We start from the raw sequence: 15,796 nt of genomic DNA on the forward strand, positions 1-15,796 counted from the left end.
AACTACAGGGACAAAAAACAGCTCTGTGGATGCCAGGGATAGAGTGCGAGGGTCTGTGGGAAAGAGTTGATTTCAAAGTGGCAGCAAGAGGGAACTTTGTGGGCGATGTAACTTTTCTGTATCTTGACTACAGTGGTAGATACATTACTCTAAGCATTTGTCAAAAGCCATGGTACAGTACACTACAAAGAATGAATTTCTCTGGATGTAAATTAAAAGAAACAAACAAAGGAATCAACCGGGACTGGGAGGGGACCAAGAGGAAATACAAACAATAACAAATGAACCTAATGCACAACACAACCACACTAAGGGTGGAGGAGAAGAAAACAGCTAACTTGTTTTGGAAAACAGTATTTTTACTGGATACGCTAAGGCTATAGACCAAAATAACTACACAAAATATTGTATTCTAGTTAGTAAATTTGTTTCTCACAGGGTATGGGCTAGAAATTATAAAAATACTTTATGGGTATACAAATAAGTAAATGTATCATATATCACAAGAGCTAGGCTTTTCACTGTTGAAAAAAGAAATCGCAAATAAGGAAAGGGGAGGAAGCTAGAATGAACCCTGTGGTTTTGAACTGGATTGGTGGTATCAGTATGAACTTATGGTTTTTAAATCTACATACAGAAGGATGAATATGGAAATAAATATAGATATGTATGCATACAAGGGTTAGTTCTGTTCCCTGAGAGGGTCCAGTAGCAAAGATACCCCAGTAGTAATGAGCACACCTGGCACTCAGATCTTGGTTTCTGAATACCATTCTCCAATGAAAGAAAAAGGCTCCTTAGAAAATGGAACAAGGAAGACACAAGATGAGCCTGGAGCATCCGTGGTGCTAGAAAGTAAGAAAGTACTTAAAAAAACACCAAGATGAAGCTACGGCACCCAGTCTGAAAGAGCTCCCAAAGGCAAAAGCTGGAACAATTTGAGCAACAGAGTAAGTAACAACAGTATTAGACTAGTACCCAAAATAAAATTAAAAATGGAAAAATAGTAACTGTACAGTGTAGGAACTTTCAGACACCACTTTAACTAAGTGATCAAAGCCGATGTCACCAGTTACAGAGATTATGGATGCACAGTGAAGGGCATATCACTTCTGTGTTATTCTTGTCAAAAATGCATAATCTCAATCTGACCACGAGGAAACATCAGATAAACCCAAATTGAGGGATATTCTACGAAACAGTTGGCCGGTATTCAAAATTGTCAAGATCATAAAGGACACAAAGAAAGATTGAGAAATTTTCACAGATTGGAGGAGAGCAATCCCAATCAGTGTGGGATGTTAGATTGATTCCTGGGCCAGAAAAAAGACATCAGTGGAAAAACTGGAGAACTCTGGATAGAGTCTGTAATTAACACCGTAATTGTACCATGGAGAAGCTGAGTGTAGGGTATGCGGGAATTCTCTGTACTATTTTTGCAACTTTACTTTAAATCTAAAACTACTTCAAAATAAAAAGTTAAAAAATGTTTGTTGAATTAATCAGTTCAGAGGAGGAAAAAGACAAGTTCAGGATCAACAAAAAGTAGCTCTAACAGTACCTGCCTACAGTAAGGAAAGTGTTTCTGAATTTCCGTAAATGGCATGAAATAGCCCAATTTGAAAATTGGGCTATTTTAATTATAAAAAGGAGGACTTGTGAGACAAAATACAAATTTGAAGATTCAGAAAAAAACCTGGAAAACATTTGGAGGTAGGATTCCTATCCCTTTTATTTTCTTATTAATCTCTGATGGGGAACAAAGGTGGCCCAAATATAAGAGAAAAAAATTCAACTCACACTGCTATAAAGATTCTTCAGATTCTTAGTTCTGTCATAATCCACCGTTTTTAGAACTGTTGTATATTTGTCCTTGATCTGATGATAGTTTTCTTTATATTTCACCTACAGACAAAAAAAAAGATGGGTTATTCACTTCTGTTTTGAAAATATGTAAAGACAAGCAATGGCATGTCACTGGAAGAGAAGTACAAGGAAGACCCACCTCGCTGGCATTAATGCCACTTTGAAGAGCAGTCACGTAAAGTGGAGTATCTGTGACTAGGTTATAGTTTTGTAGATTTTCTTTACCAGCTGCCATGTATTGTAGCTGTGAACAAAAGCATAAATCACCAAAAATGGTAAAATACAGGTCTGCCATTGGCTTCAGCACTTTGTGCCAACTTAGATGTGCCTTTATGTATATCTGGGTTTCTGTTTTCATCCTAACAAAGCAAATATTATTCTATAGTCCTGCAGACTTTATGTGGCTGCCAAAATGAACAGTCTCTCTTGACCAAGGGTGGAGTCTGCATGTTTCCCAGGTCCCTTCATTTTGTTGCCTTTTCCATGCCTATACTTCAGCCCTGACAGCAGCCCCTCAGTTTTGAGATTCCTTTAGACCTGCCCTAGGAGAGCTCAACTATATGCCAGAAAAATTTACAGATATCTATTTTTTCCTTCAAAACTTACCTACTTGTGGCCAAAGTATGCTTTTGTAGCCTATTGTCTGCAAGTTAACCTGATCAACTAAGTTATAGATGCTTGAGAGGAGTTTACTATGGAACACCTCCCAGGGCCTTAAACCATGGGAGAGACTCATACTGAGAAGCTGGGGCACCAGATTGGGCCACCAGGAGAGGTTTGAACTGGGCAGGAGGTCTTTGGTTCCCTTTGATGGTGACCATCACAGCAGCTTTCTCTGCTTGGGCACAAGGACAGCCTGGCCAACTGCCCACTGAGAGTACAGTCAGTCTTTCTGGGAAGATTGGCCTACCTGACTCTGGAGGTCATAAGATTTCTTGGCTTGGAGGATCTGGGGTGTATCCCAAACATAGCAGCCAATGCCTTTCAGCCAATTCAAGTCATTTTTATACACATTCTGCAAGAAAGAAGGAACAGAGAAAGGTGGTAGGTGTCAACTCAATTTTTGAAATATTTGATTTCAAAATTTTTGATTTCCGCTCAGCACTTTGCTATGCTTAGTGGTTAATGGTCACAGGATGGGCCTGTCAGCAGCTGGAAGGTCTTTAATGCCCGGGTCTAAAGAATTTTAGGGGAGAGCTATACCTAAGTCTTAGTCTAGTGTTACACAGCTTGAATCTTTAACAGGTGTCCCAAGACTCAAGGGGGATTCTTACACCAAGGTGTTTACTCATGCCACTTTGCACTGAAAACCATCGGAGTTTATGAATACTGGGAAATCAGACCATAGAAGGCCAAAGCAGGTAAAGGTGGAACCAATAAGTAAGTCACACTGCAGAAAGGACATACATCACTCAAGATCTCCTGGGCATTTCGTGCACATAAAAACTTTGGTTCTTCTGGAAGAGACGTCCACTGGTGAAAGTGGTGCCGGTACTCCAGGTCGCTGAGGATGTACTGGCAGTGTTTAGCCAGCACGTGATTCATCATATCAATGGGGATATGAACATTTGCTTTGGTGTTCTCGTAATCTCTTCTGTAGTTCAACTAAACAATATTATTTTTAAAAGGCAAAAATAGAAAAGAAAATTATTCAGATCAAGCTCTTTTAGAGCTCATTTTCAACATAGGTTAGTATCTTTAGAACAGACTAAGGTTAAAAAAAGATCCCTTAATATATTCTTACTGTTTTTAAATTTCCCCATCATTTTATAACCCAGGGTAAATAGTGACCTTGATGTTTTTTCTTTTATTTTTTTCCAAATCTGGAGCCCTCACTGTAGGTTTGGTGGTCAGGGAGAGAGAGAAAGGAAGAAAACCTACAGCCATTCAGAGTTGCACAAGATTACCTGGCAGGGATGGAGGGGGAGATTCTCCAGAGGGAATCACTCCTCACCATTCCATTGCCCCCAACCCCCAGCTACTCCTGAATAAGAGGACTGATCCCAAATAGGCAGACACAACAGTACACGTGAGGCAGGCACAACAGTACACTACTACAGGGAACATTTTGCTTACCACACTCCTTATCTTTTGGAAATCCAGAGAGTGAACCACACCAGGGAACTCACTGATTTCTTTTCCAGCCAGGTAGTGGCCCCTCTGCTTCACGTATGTTTCTTTATATTTAAGCTGTGAAGTGGGTACAGCATTGAAAGTCACTTGGATTTTCTAACTAGACCCTTGTTTCCCAATCAAGATCCTCAAACTTGTGAGAGAAACTCCTACTGACCTCACTGTTTACGTAGTCGGCGTGCTTGGCTCCAACGATGGGAATATAGCGCTCGTCCAGGGTGTAGCCATAGGCCTTGGTTCCCTCCCATGCTCCCTTATACAGTATCTAGAACCAAGAAACATGTCAACAAAACATTGTATTCAATTAAAAAAAAAAGGTAAAATCAAGGTAAAATATTATTAAGGCAAGGCTTACATCTCCATTTACAGCCTTAAGTGTGCCTACTAAGAAAAGGCACAGTGATTTGCTTATTGCAAATTTAATCTATAGACTGAGGCCTTTAAAACAAAGTTTAACAGTATTTACAATTGTAGTAAAAGAGAACAAATTTGCACCCTGGGAGCAAATCACCAAAGATAGTTTCTCATTGGACACACACACACACCCCCACACACCCACACAAAACATCCTCTAAATTGGCTGAATTAAATTTGGAGAACAAGTCTTACATTAGTTGGCTGAAGATGTTTGTGCATGACCACCCAAGAGGGAGCAGCCTTTCCTCCTTATTGGAAAGCCTTTCCTTCTCTTGGAGTTGCTCAGTTCTGTGTGCACCCAGAGGGTTTATTTACATTATTATCTATTTACTTGTATATCTGTTCTTCTTACGCCTCCTGAAGGGAGAGTCTCATTACACTTAAGCTCCTCAGGGCCTCACTCAGTGCCTGGCACATCACAGGAGCTCAAATATACAAGCTAAATAAGTGCTGCTCATCCTGAATAATATGTTACTTCTGATAAACAGGACTAAATGCAACGGAAATAATAAATCTCCTTATATGCTTAGCTGTTCCACAAATCAGCCAAGAATATGAATACTGACAAAGCTTAAAATTAGGAGCTGTGTTGTATCTCACATAAAATATGACTTACAGTACTGTAGAGTCTCCCCATGTCTTTGGAGTGGGAGATATATGGTGTATCTGGAGAAAACGTATACTTTCCCCTGTGTTTGTTAAATGTTTCTTTGTATTTCACCTAAGGGGAATAAACAAAAACAAAAGAAAGCCCTTTGATTACGATAAATGTAAATCTAAATTTTCATAGAACCTATCTAGCAACAAATAGTCTATATCTAGAGGTTGAAACTGTTTGGTTGAACTTTGGTTCATTTTGGCTAATAAAACAGAATAATTTGGACAAGAATATAGACATTATCTAAAAGTGGATATGGTATACCACCTACAAATGACTTTTAAGACACACCCTCCCACCCCAGGATTATAATTTATAATTCCAATTTTCTTGCAAGCAAGTATCTAGAGTTAAACAAAAGCATTCAATGATAGACAACTCACCAGACAATGAACATTATCAAACGAAAAGCAAACTTACATCACTCTGGTTGATTGAGTTAATCTTGGCCAAAACAATCTCTGGAGGATCTACCACACTTGTAAAGTTAGGATAGTTGTCAAGAGCATCTTTCTTATATTTTATCTGCAAAGAAACAGAGAAGACGCATACAGGTCTTTCACCACACATGGGCACGTAAGGAGGGCAGGGATCAGAAAGGAAAGAGAACAGGTCTGGTGTACCTGATTCACCATTTCCTGGTTCTTTGTAACCCTCACGTGCTCCACAGAATCCAGGGGAATCCAGCCAATGCCTCGGAGCCACTCCAGGTCTGCTTTATAGATGTTCTGAGAGCAGGAAGAGAGATATAAATGACTCAGGGACGGGATGACAACAGATCAGAAAAAATGTTTTGGGAACTTTTAAACAATTTCTCCGGTGGCTATTGTCTCATTCATTCACTCATGACTTCATTTGTTTACCCAAGCACTATTTTTTGAGCCTGTTAATATGAACAAGGCATTGTGCTCAGTGTTTACAGGGATAAGTATAAAGAAGGAGTCTATGAGTAGAGAGGAGCTATTTACAAAGTGGAACACAGTGAGAGCTGTGAGGGCAAGGCCAGTCAAGTGCTATGGGGGTTAAAGGAAAGGGAATCGTTACTCTCAGCTGTGGACCCAAGAAAAGGCTTTACCAAGGAGGCTGTATTTTTAGATAGATTTGAAATATTTATTTATATAGAAATATGTGAGGCATTTAGACTAAATAAAGGAAAGCTCATGAGTAAATGTTTGTGGAGTGGTAGGGTAGGGGGAGGCGTCTCCTCAGGCCAAGCCTACTGCCCTGCCGCTCCCAGCTCCTGGTTTCTCCTGGCCCACTCCACACCAGAAAAAGAGGAGTTGCTAATGTGTTTCAAGTTCCACAGTTGTCGTTCTGCTGCAGAAGCCAGTGTGTGGGGGTGTGGGGTGGAGTTCAAGCTCAGCACCTACACCACAGGCATTTCCTTTGATTCCCAGTTTCCATCCTGGTTGTGATGCCAAGACCCATGTGGGCTTAGCTTCCCTGTGCACCCAAGCAGCCATGCTGCTGCACCCCGTTTCTGTTCCCTACAGACTGCTAATGACAGTAGACGTCTTGAGTCAGGCTTCAGTGGAAGGAGCCTAAGTCACATTCTCTATCCTAGCTTTACTAAACTCTGCATGAGGAAATACTGGGTCCCCCCTGCAGCCAATCCGTACTTTGTTTCCCTTTTGCGTTGATTCCTTGCAAGCAACTCTTCATAATGCCTTGAGGAATGAGATGCTTGGCAAAGCAAGATTGGGGCTTTCCCAGGTGCTTGACCATACTATCAACTAAAATTGTCAATCTCAATCTCAATTCCCACCCAAGCCAAGTATTTTTTTAAATCAGCTGATAATTTTCCATGCAAATGGGAATGAGGAATTGCTAATGGCAGAGATGGTACAAAAGCCACAGATTTAAAAAAAAAAAAATGGTTCTGGCTTTGAAAGTTATTCAGAAAAGCACACTTAGTAGCCAAAGCTACCTTTTAATCACTGCCCCAATATTTCTCTGTCTCATATCCAGCCTCAGTTTCCTCCTAGGAACAAACTAAATATTTATGGCCCCACATGTCGGAGACTAGTTATAATTCTCAGAGTACACCACTCATTTCCAGATAATTAAGAAACAAAAATTACTTACATCACTCTGTAGGTCATAGGCTTTCCTTGCCTGAATAACATCATTTTGGTCAGGATGACATATCCATTGGTGCAGGTAATTACGGTAATCAATATCACTGACAAGGGCCTGTCCCTCCTTGGCAGCCAAGACGGATACCATATCCGCAGGTATATTGATTTTGGATTTTGTTTTGTGATAGTTCTCTTTGTATAGTCTGTCATTCTGAATCTGGCCGGCATGCTCAAACCAAACCAGTTTAGGATCATCTCTCATTGTTGGAACACCAACATAATGACCTTTTTGCTTTACATGTTCAGCTTTGTATTTCAGCTGGTGGAAAGAAAAATGTAGATTCATTAGTTTTGACAAGCATATAAGGCAAAAGGGGACTTTGACCTTTTGCTAAGGACCTTCAGCAAATTCAGCCCCTCAGTGTTTTGTATGACTCCCCCGAGACTAAATAACAAAAATAAGTGTTGACACAAATAAATCTGAAGAATTATCAACTTAAAATAGAAAAAAAAAATTGTTTTCTAATTCTGAAAACATTTTTATTTGAAGGCCTAGAGATTTTAGAAAGGCCAGTGAATATGAGAAAAAGTAAGGAACATAAACAATAGCTTTTAAAGAAATCAAGAAAAAAGAAAACCCAAGACCATGGGGAAAGGAACAAATAGGGGACAGGTACCCCAACTATGACCAAACCCAGCTGGGTGTGCCAAGTAGGTAAGGAACACCCCATGGTGTTAGCTGGATTTAGGCAAACTGGATTCCCTCACAGGCAAGGGGCAGCCTTTGCCAAGTACCCGCATCCCAGGATAAATTACCTCACTCTGAACATCACCAGAGTGATGGGCGTGAACAAACGGCACAGCGTCTGGAGGCAAAATGTAACCCGTGGCTTTCTGTCTCTCCCAGCCTTCTTTGTAGAGATACTACAAGACAGAGAGCAACAGCAGAGTTAAAATGAGGAGCCAGAATGGAGGGATGATCCGTGTGCGTAAATCTCAGAAATACAGTTATCTTATGGTTCTCCATCCCCAGACAAAGCCCTGGGCCTCCAGATAACTTCCTTACCTGGTCCAGGATCCGGGCTGCCTCCTGGGCAGTGTGCAGCAAGGGGGTTTCTGTGAGGGTGTAATTTGACTTGGTGTCATTCCAGTGTTTTCGGTATTTAATCTAAAAATGAGAGGCAAAAGTCATGTTAGGAAAACACAGTGTTGTCCCAACAACTGCTAGCATCAATAACTGCGATGATTACAATCTGTTACAGACAATGATTATATCCTGAATTTAAGGAGGTGGAAAATCTTTAGAAATGACGTCCGCACAGCTGCGGAATTTTAGAATAACAGTCATGTACTTACATCATTTAGGATCTCGCCACTTTGTTTTGCTGTCACATAGTCAACTCTGTCATCCACAGGGGTAAAGTTAAGAGTTTCTATTTTCGTGCGATATTTTGTCTGTGGGGAAGAAAAGTATCTTTTAGGTGGTTTGTAGCCACCGTTCCTGTGCGAGCTGAGAGAAAGGACCTTCTCCACAGAGGCACAGAGTACTATATTTGAACAGCGTCTTCATGGCAATTAGGCTTTCTTTTCAGCAGTTTGTTTTTAAACACATGGGTTGGCTTCTTATAGCTACCACAGATTTTAAAGTAGCCAGTTTGCTTAGCTCCCAAAGTCATGATAATGTATCATTTCTTATCGCTTTACTGTTATTGCATTTTTCTGAACTGGACAAACTTTTGCTATCATTGATAAAAGAATTTTGCCATTTATACAATTCTAAGCACCAATGAATGCACTGGATATTATGTTGTGGATTTGGTTCCACAAAGTGATAGGGACAGTACCAGATTATTTTGGAAACAAATGTATGCCTGGCCCAAATTACAGCTGCTAAATTGTTAAAATTGCTGATATGGGATGACCACCATTTGGATCATGTATTTTTGGTTTAGTCTTTGGGGAAATATACTAAACGGCAGGGTAAAATCTTGCAATACCTCACTGAAGATATCCGCAGCATGTTTGGCATGATTGACAGAAACAGAATCATTTGGCATCCACCCAATCCCACGTAACCATTCCAGGTCAGCCTTGTAAATAGCCTGTGAAAATAAGGATGGGATAAAATTCAACAACCCTGGCCACGTGGTCCTATTTCTCTGTTCCATTCATCTGGTAGAGAAATGCAATTTAAACACCGTGTAAGTCAAGGACGACATGCTCAAGGAGCCTGGCAGTTAGCAAGTAAATTAAGTAGGCCAGGCAGTGCGGCACATATATGTTCTATATAAAGGCAGGGGGGAGGAGTTACTGTTGCTAAGAGCCACATTCCTCTTATTCTCCAAGAGAAATGGGAAATCTGGATTTATACATAAAATTTCCAGATTTAAAAATCTTGGTAAATTATTCAAAAATTTTAAACAATGTTGACTCTAAAAGCATATCTGTAGCTACGCCCTGTCCACGGGCTGCCAATATTTGACTTATGCTATAAATCTCAATTGCTACCTACACTCTACAGGAATATTTTCAGTTTACTTTAACCTGACAGGATTAAGAACTATATTCAAACTACTATCTGTTTCCTGATACAAAGTCTAGATCCTTCTTGGTGCTGGTGATTCTGGTATCATAAAGTCTCCCTAACGTAAATTTCTTCAGTGTATAAAGACCTGAAATAATAATATAAGGTTTTCATGTCACGAACTTTCTGGGAGTCATTGCAAAATGCTAGAGGAGCTCATCGTAAAATGCAGCCCACTCACGTCGCTCTGCAGTTCATAGGCTTTCTTGGCCTGAATCACGTCGTTCTGGTCGGGCATGCACGTCCACTCGTGCAGGTAATTGCGATAATCGATGTCGCTGACCAGAGTCTGGCATTTTTTAGACTGCAAGATGGAGAGCATATCTGCCGGGCTCTGGAACTTGGTCTTCCATTGGGCCCAGGGCAGCCGGTACTCTCTCTCATTCTGAATCTTGCCAGCTATGAGGGCCCACCGGATCTTGTTGTCATCCCTGGCCTTGCGCGTGCCAACGTAGTGTCCCTTCTGCTTCTCATGGTCCAGCTTGTACTTGTACTGGAGACAGTGAAACAAAGCAGATGGGTCACAGTAGGTACTCTTGGTGCACCTGGGGCATTTGTTTAAAAGACTGAGAGGTTAAAAATGCCACACTTACGTCACTGGCGATCTCCCTGGAGGCCTTGGCAGCCTGGATGGGGATAGCGTCCAACCGTACATCACAGCTCATCTTCATTTCATCCCAACCTTCTCGGTAAATTTTCTGAAGAGGAGAGAAAATAAGGTATCATTCTAGATTCAAGTCAACTGACAGTTCCAAGGGATCGAGTAGAATGAACGTATTGATAGGGGTATACTTTAGAGGTCGCATTGGAGAATGTTACAGTGTTTGGAGACCAAAGATCTGAGCTTGACAAGAGTTCTTTCTTTTTAATTTGAATCACTGTCTCAGTATAGTCATTCATGGTTCATGATATCACCCATAATGTAAAAGGGTTTATTGGTTTCTGTGTTCTTGTATTAGTAGCACTGGGATAAGTCCAGACATTAATGGGCTATTATTGAATTTCTTTAATTCAGTAATTCAACTTCTTTAATTCTTACATTCAATTCAATTTTGTAACCTTCAGAATTATAAATGTTTTACATTTTTGTGTTATTTCCAATATGATTTCTTAGATCTTTTTATATGATTAATGGTGCATGTTATTTGGGAATATAAGACCTGCTAAAGCACAGCTGGATGTAATAGCTATGTTTTTTTAATGTGCTACTTTTTTGTTTTTTAAAAGAAGTAAACCAAGATAGTGATTCTTTTACAGAGAACTTTTAAAATAAATGTTTTAAACACATGTTCATATTAAAAGGATACATTCTATACAATGATAATGGCAGAAAGACCACAGAAATGACACTAATTTAAATGTATGATCAGATTATCATACCAGTCAGTATGGGAGTTTGTACAGTGTAGAAAAGGGAGGTAAATTCCAATTACTGACAGTTTCATAGCCTTTGCATATCTGAGAAATGAGTGCTTAGATCAAGTTTGTCCTTTCAAGCATGGACAGGTTTTGAATGAATTTTGAATGAGCCTGTTTTAACAATTGACTTGTTTTCTGTACAAAATGAAATGTATTCTTCAGATTTAAATGTTTTATATTAGAGAATACATAATGCAAACTTGTTTTTGCTATCTTTAAAATTTTATTTATTTATTTTATTACATACATTGTCATACCATTTTTTTTCTTATGTAAAAAATTTTGGTTTTGGAGTTCAAATATATTTTTTCTTTGAATTAAAAAAAAAAATCTGAGTTTGAGACCTGACTTTTTTCACCTATTAACTTTGAGAACTTGGGCAAACTGCATATACTTTTTAAGTCTCAACATTCCCAACTGATGAAAACAAAGTAGCAATGTCTTACTCATGTGATTAGCGTGAAGATTAAATGACTCCATTTAATATGGATTTCCTCAATTACCTATAAAATCATATAAAATATTCTACAAAGTTGAGCTTTTTAAAATAATAGAAGTGACTTTGAATAGTGGAATTTATCAAGATTATACTAATGGTGGTACCATGTGTAAAGAAAATAGGATATTTCATTTCTTCCAAAATGCAAACCATACTCATTAATATCTAAAACTAATATACTTTATTTTTGGCATGGTTTTGAATATTAATCTTGCTTACATCATGATATTAATTGTAGGATTCTGGTATTTCAAGCTGAGAACTGTATTATGCTAAAGAGAACACATGAAACTTTCTAGAATTCTCCTGCCAAAGGTGCCCATGGCTGGAACAGAAGAGGCTGAGTTGTTGATGTCTCAGTGAGGAGCCAACTGCCTCTCAAGCCAGCCACTTGGCAACAAGAGTGCACTGCTCCATAAGATTGATTCTCATCTGCAAAACAAACTTCAGAGCCCTAAAATTCCATTTGTTTCCCAAACATTGGGAATCATGTTTCCCCAAGTGGCTCAGTTTGGTACATCATAAGGATCTGCTTGGCAAGCTCCTTCTTTCACCAAGATTGTTGTTCTCCTGAAAGGATGCAAATTTCCAAACCTTGGTGGTATCCAAGGTTACACTAAGGTAGTATCTGTCTAATGTCATACTTACTCTATGCAAAAGAAACCTCTGTGATTCATGAAGGTGGTAGCTTTCTTGAACTTTAATTGTAGCCAGCCATGTTATTGAAGTCGCTTACTGCATCTAATGGCTTTTCAGTTGATTGTCTTGCCTTTTCCAGGCTTTTAATTATTTCTTCTGCAAATAAGGATAATTTTGCCTTTCTTTTCACTATTTATCTGTCGTTCTTATGTAATTTTATTAGCTAGTACTTCCAGAAAATATTACATGATGATGATATTAGTAGGCAACCTTATTTTTATTCTTGACTTGAAAGGGAAGCTTACTTACTGAGTATGAGGCTGATCTTTGAGAATTTTGTTAGTGACATCAAGAAAATATTCATTTATTCCTATTTTACTAAGATTTTATTTTCAAAAATAAAACTTGCCTTTCAAATCTAATAAAACAAACATGTTTTTTCTCTTTTGTCCTATTATTAAGTTTCTCAGCAGGGAACGTTCTTGGCATTCCTGGGGTGAATCTTAGTTGTATCATTTTAATGTGCTGATTTTTTCTGTTAATATTTTATTTAAGATTTTCTTCATTATTAGTCTACAGTTTTCTTTTGTGAACTGTCTTTAACAAGTTCTGTTATTTGGCATGGCTTTCCTTCTTTCTTTTTGCTCAACAGTAGTGTATTTCTTGAAGTTTTGAAAGAATTCTCTTGTGACATCATTTGGGTGAGTCTTGCATTCAACAGGGAAAGCTAGCTCATTAATAACCATCTTAATTTCTCATAATATGTTTTCTATTTGTTTCTGGGGTCAATTTTGGTAATTAATAATTTCTTAGAAAATAATAATAATGTAATAATTTAATTTTAGTTATCTAATTAACTAAATTATTTAATTATAATTTAATTTTAATTAATTTAATAATAATTTCTTAGAAAATCCTCTATAGATCCCAGTTTTTAAATTAATTTATATAGAGAATTCTCGTTATTGAGTTTTTCCCAATCTGTGATTAATTCCCCTTTCTTGTTTGTGCTTCTCTCCATTCCTTTTTCATCCCATGTCTTTGTTCCCTTCTGCCTTTTGTCCTGTTGACATTGGCTCACCAGTAGCTGGCCCTACCCACATACTCGAGCCAGGACCTGCACTCTCCTCACTTCTGGACAAGGGCTGATGGCAAGAAGCCTTCCCACCCCCTGCAGGGGCTTTGAAGAATTCCATGGGGATATCATAGCACCAGCTGGGTGGCTTTCCAAGCAAAAGGTCCATCACGGTACTTACATTGCTCACATTAAGAGCGTTGGCTCTGGCTAGATTAATTTCCGGAGTATCTGGCATTATACGGATTGAAGTTTTATCTTTGTCCCAAAGTTCTCTGTACTTAGGCTATGGAAAGAACCAATAATAAAATTACTTCACAGTTTGTAGTTTTGCTAGTTCCTTTTCACAATTCTACTTTTCTGATGCCAAATCTTTTCACATTACGGCAAAGACTGTTAGAATCTTTTCATATGAACTGTTTCAATTAGATATGAGCTCTGTAATAATAATAATACCTTTAATAATTTGGATTTTTGTTTGAAGTTAACAAGCAAAAATAAAATAATCCTATCAATATTACTTTTTTAAAATCTTTGTTATTGTCATCAATATTACTATCATCATAGAAATAGATTACCAGGGTAGCCATCATTTATTTATAGTATTAATTCAATTTTAATATAGAGGGAAAAATGACGTACAATACTAATGTTTTCAGCATTTGATTTAGCAAGGATAACTTCAGGTGTGTCAGTGATACTCGTGTACTTCAGTTTCTGCACAGGGGTCCGATAGACACTGTCTAGTAGGATCTTCTGGGCATTTTTGACTCTCAATACTTCAGGAGACCCTTCAGGCATCCAGCCAATGCCACGCAACCACTCCAAGTCAGCCTTGTAGATGGCCTGGGAAAGAAAACAAAGTTGGGTAAAAACACTTTTTTTTTATGTTATATTTTGTCTTCTATAATCAATGACAAAAATGGAGCATTGGCTCAACAGACAATTCCTCTTATGCACGGCAATGTGTGCATTTTATTGTGGTAACATTTATGTATGTTTGTATATATATATTATATATATGTATTGTATACATATATAAACACACAATTTCCCATTTTCACCACTTGTAAGTCTACTCTTTGGTGATATCAATTACATTCACAACGTTGTGTGCTTTGCTTTATATTCTGTTTTCTGTGGTGGGGAATCTGTGTTGGGATGGCTATGGGCATTCTAAAAGGCAGAATGATGTAGAAGCAGCTCTCTGTTTGGGGCATGCATGGAAGGTTTTTGAATAATAATTAGGTAATCATCATACCAGCCAAGGCAGACTCTCAAGGCAATACCTATGGGCTCCCCAGTGAGTTCTCGGCACAGCAGCCAGAATGATCTTTGCAAAACTCAAAAATTCAAATCTGATGGCACAATATTCCCCCCATCCTGTGGCTTCCCATTGGCCTTAAGATAAAGATAAAAATCCTTAATGAGGACTGGAAGGTGAGAGATGGGCCAACACCAGTCCCTATCTGTTTCTCCAGCCATAGCTCATATGGGCTTCCTTCTACCTGTGTGTTCTGACCACGCCAACCTTCTTCCCGTTCGTGGTTTGCAGACAGCCCCTTTGCACATGTCGGTGATTCTGCACGGAGCGCCCCAGGCGGCCTCCTCGTGGAACCAGCGCCTACTGTCCTTCACTTCCCAGCGATACCATCACTTCCTCAGAGAAGCCAGACTTCTCTTTTCTTAGCCCCAGGGATCACTTTCTCAGCCATCTCATTTATACCGATTTTTCTATAATCAACTTTTTCTTTGTTACTGATGTGCACTCCCTAAGGTCAGCAGCTGTCTTTTTTTTCTTCCTTTCTGACCACTGTATCCTTAGATCTTAGCACAATGGCCGCATGTGGTATGGTCAATAAATGTTTTTAAAAGGTTAAGAATTCACTCACTAGTTCCACAATTTTGGTCTCCACTGAGTTTTCTTTTCCCAAGACAGCCCCTTCCTTTGAATCAGGATTTGCATTTTTTTATTGTTGTCATCTAAACCTGCTTCCCCAGATAAATATCAAAATACTTAACATGGATTAGAAGGTGACTAGAAGATGGTTAAGCAAATAAAATTGCTCTATGTTTAGAACTAGTTATTTATTTTATAAAGAGACATTATTTTGCTCAGAAATGACATTTTAATAGCTAGTTAATCTGGTATGTACATCAGGCTACAAAGGTAGTAAGAGGGGTGGGAAATGTTAAGTTTTAGTATTTAAAGTATGATGAATTCATCATACCTCAAATTCAGAAGGGATTCTTGAGGAGGATTACATAGATTCCAAAGCTTCCCTTCCCCATTTTTTGAGAACTTGGTTGGAGTGCATATTTCAATACATAATGTGGTTCACATTAATGAAAGGATTACATTTCTGTAGCAATTGCCCTAAATCTACTACTAGGTAGTTCATTTCAAGTGATGAATTTCATTGCAAAT

General features: G+C 38.7%; 1 protein-coding gene across 1 annotated transcript in view; it reads right to left on the bottom strand.

Annotated features, from left to right (window-relative positions):
- The window catches only part of NEB (nebulin), a 243,548-nt gene that overhangs the window by 81,403 nt on the left and 146,349 nt on the right, over positions 1-15,796 (bottom strand). Inside the window, 18 exon segments of the mRNA XM_037849798.1 lie at positions 1,801-1,905; positions 2,006-2,110; positions 2,777-2,881; positions 3,274-3,471; positions 3,943-4,056; positions 4,157-4,264; positions 5,033-5,137; positions 5,495-5,599; positions 5,698-5,802; positions 7,160-7,471; positions 7,969-8,076; positions 8,219-8,320; positions 8,509-8,607; positions 9,150-9,254; positions 9,918-10,229; positions 10,330-10,434; positions 13,550-13,654; positions 14,011-14,214. Of these exon segments, the coding sequence (XP_037705726.1) occupies positions 1,801-1,905; positions 2,006-2,110; positions 2,777-2,881; positions 3,274-3,471; positions 3,943-4,056; positions 4,157-4,264; positions 5,033-5,137; positions 5,495-5,599; positions 5,698-5,802; positions 7,160-7,471; positions 7,969-8,076; positions 8,219-8,320; positions 8,509-8,607; positions 9,150-9,254; positions 9,918-10,229; positions 10,330-10,434; positions 13,550-13,654; positions 14,011-14,214 (2,502 nt within the window).

Source organism: Choloepus didactylus, chromosome 9 (assembly GCF_015220235.1).
Source record: "Choloepus didactylus isolate mChoDid1 chromosome 9, mChoDid1.pri, whole genome shotgun sequence".
NCBI lineage: Eukaryota > Metazoa > Chordata > Mammalia > Pilosa > Megalonychidae > Choloepus > Choloepus didactylus.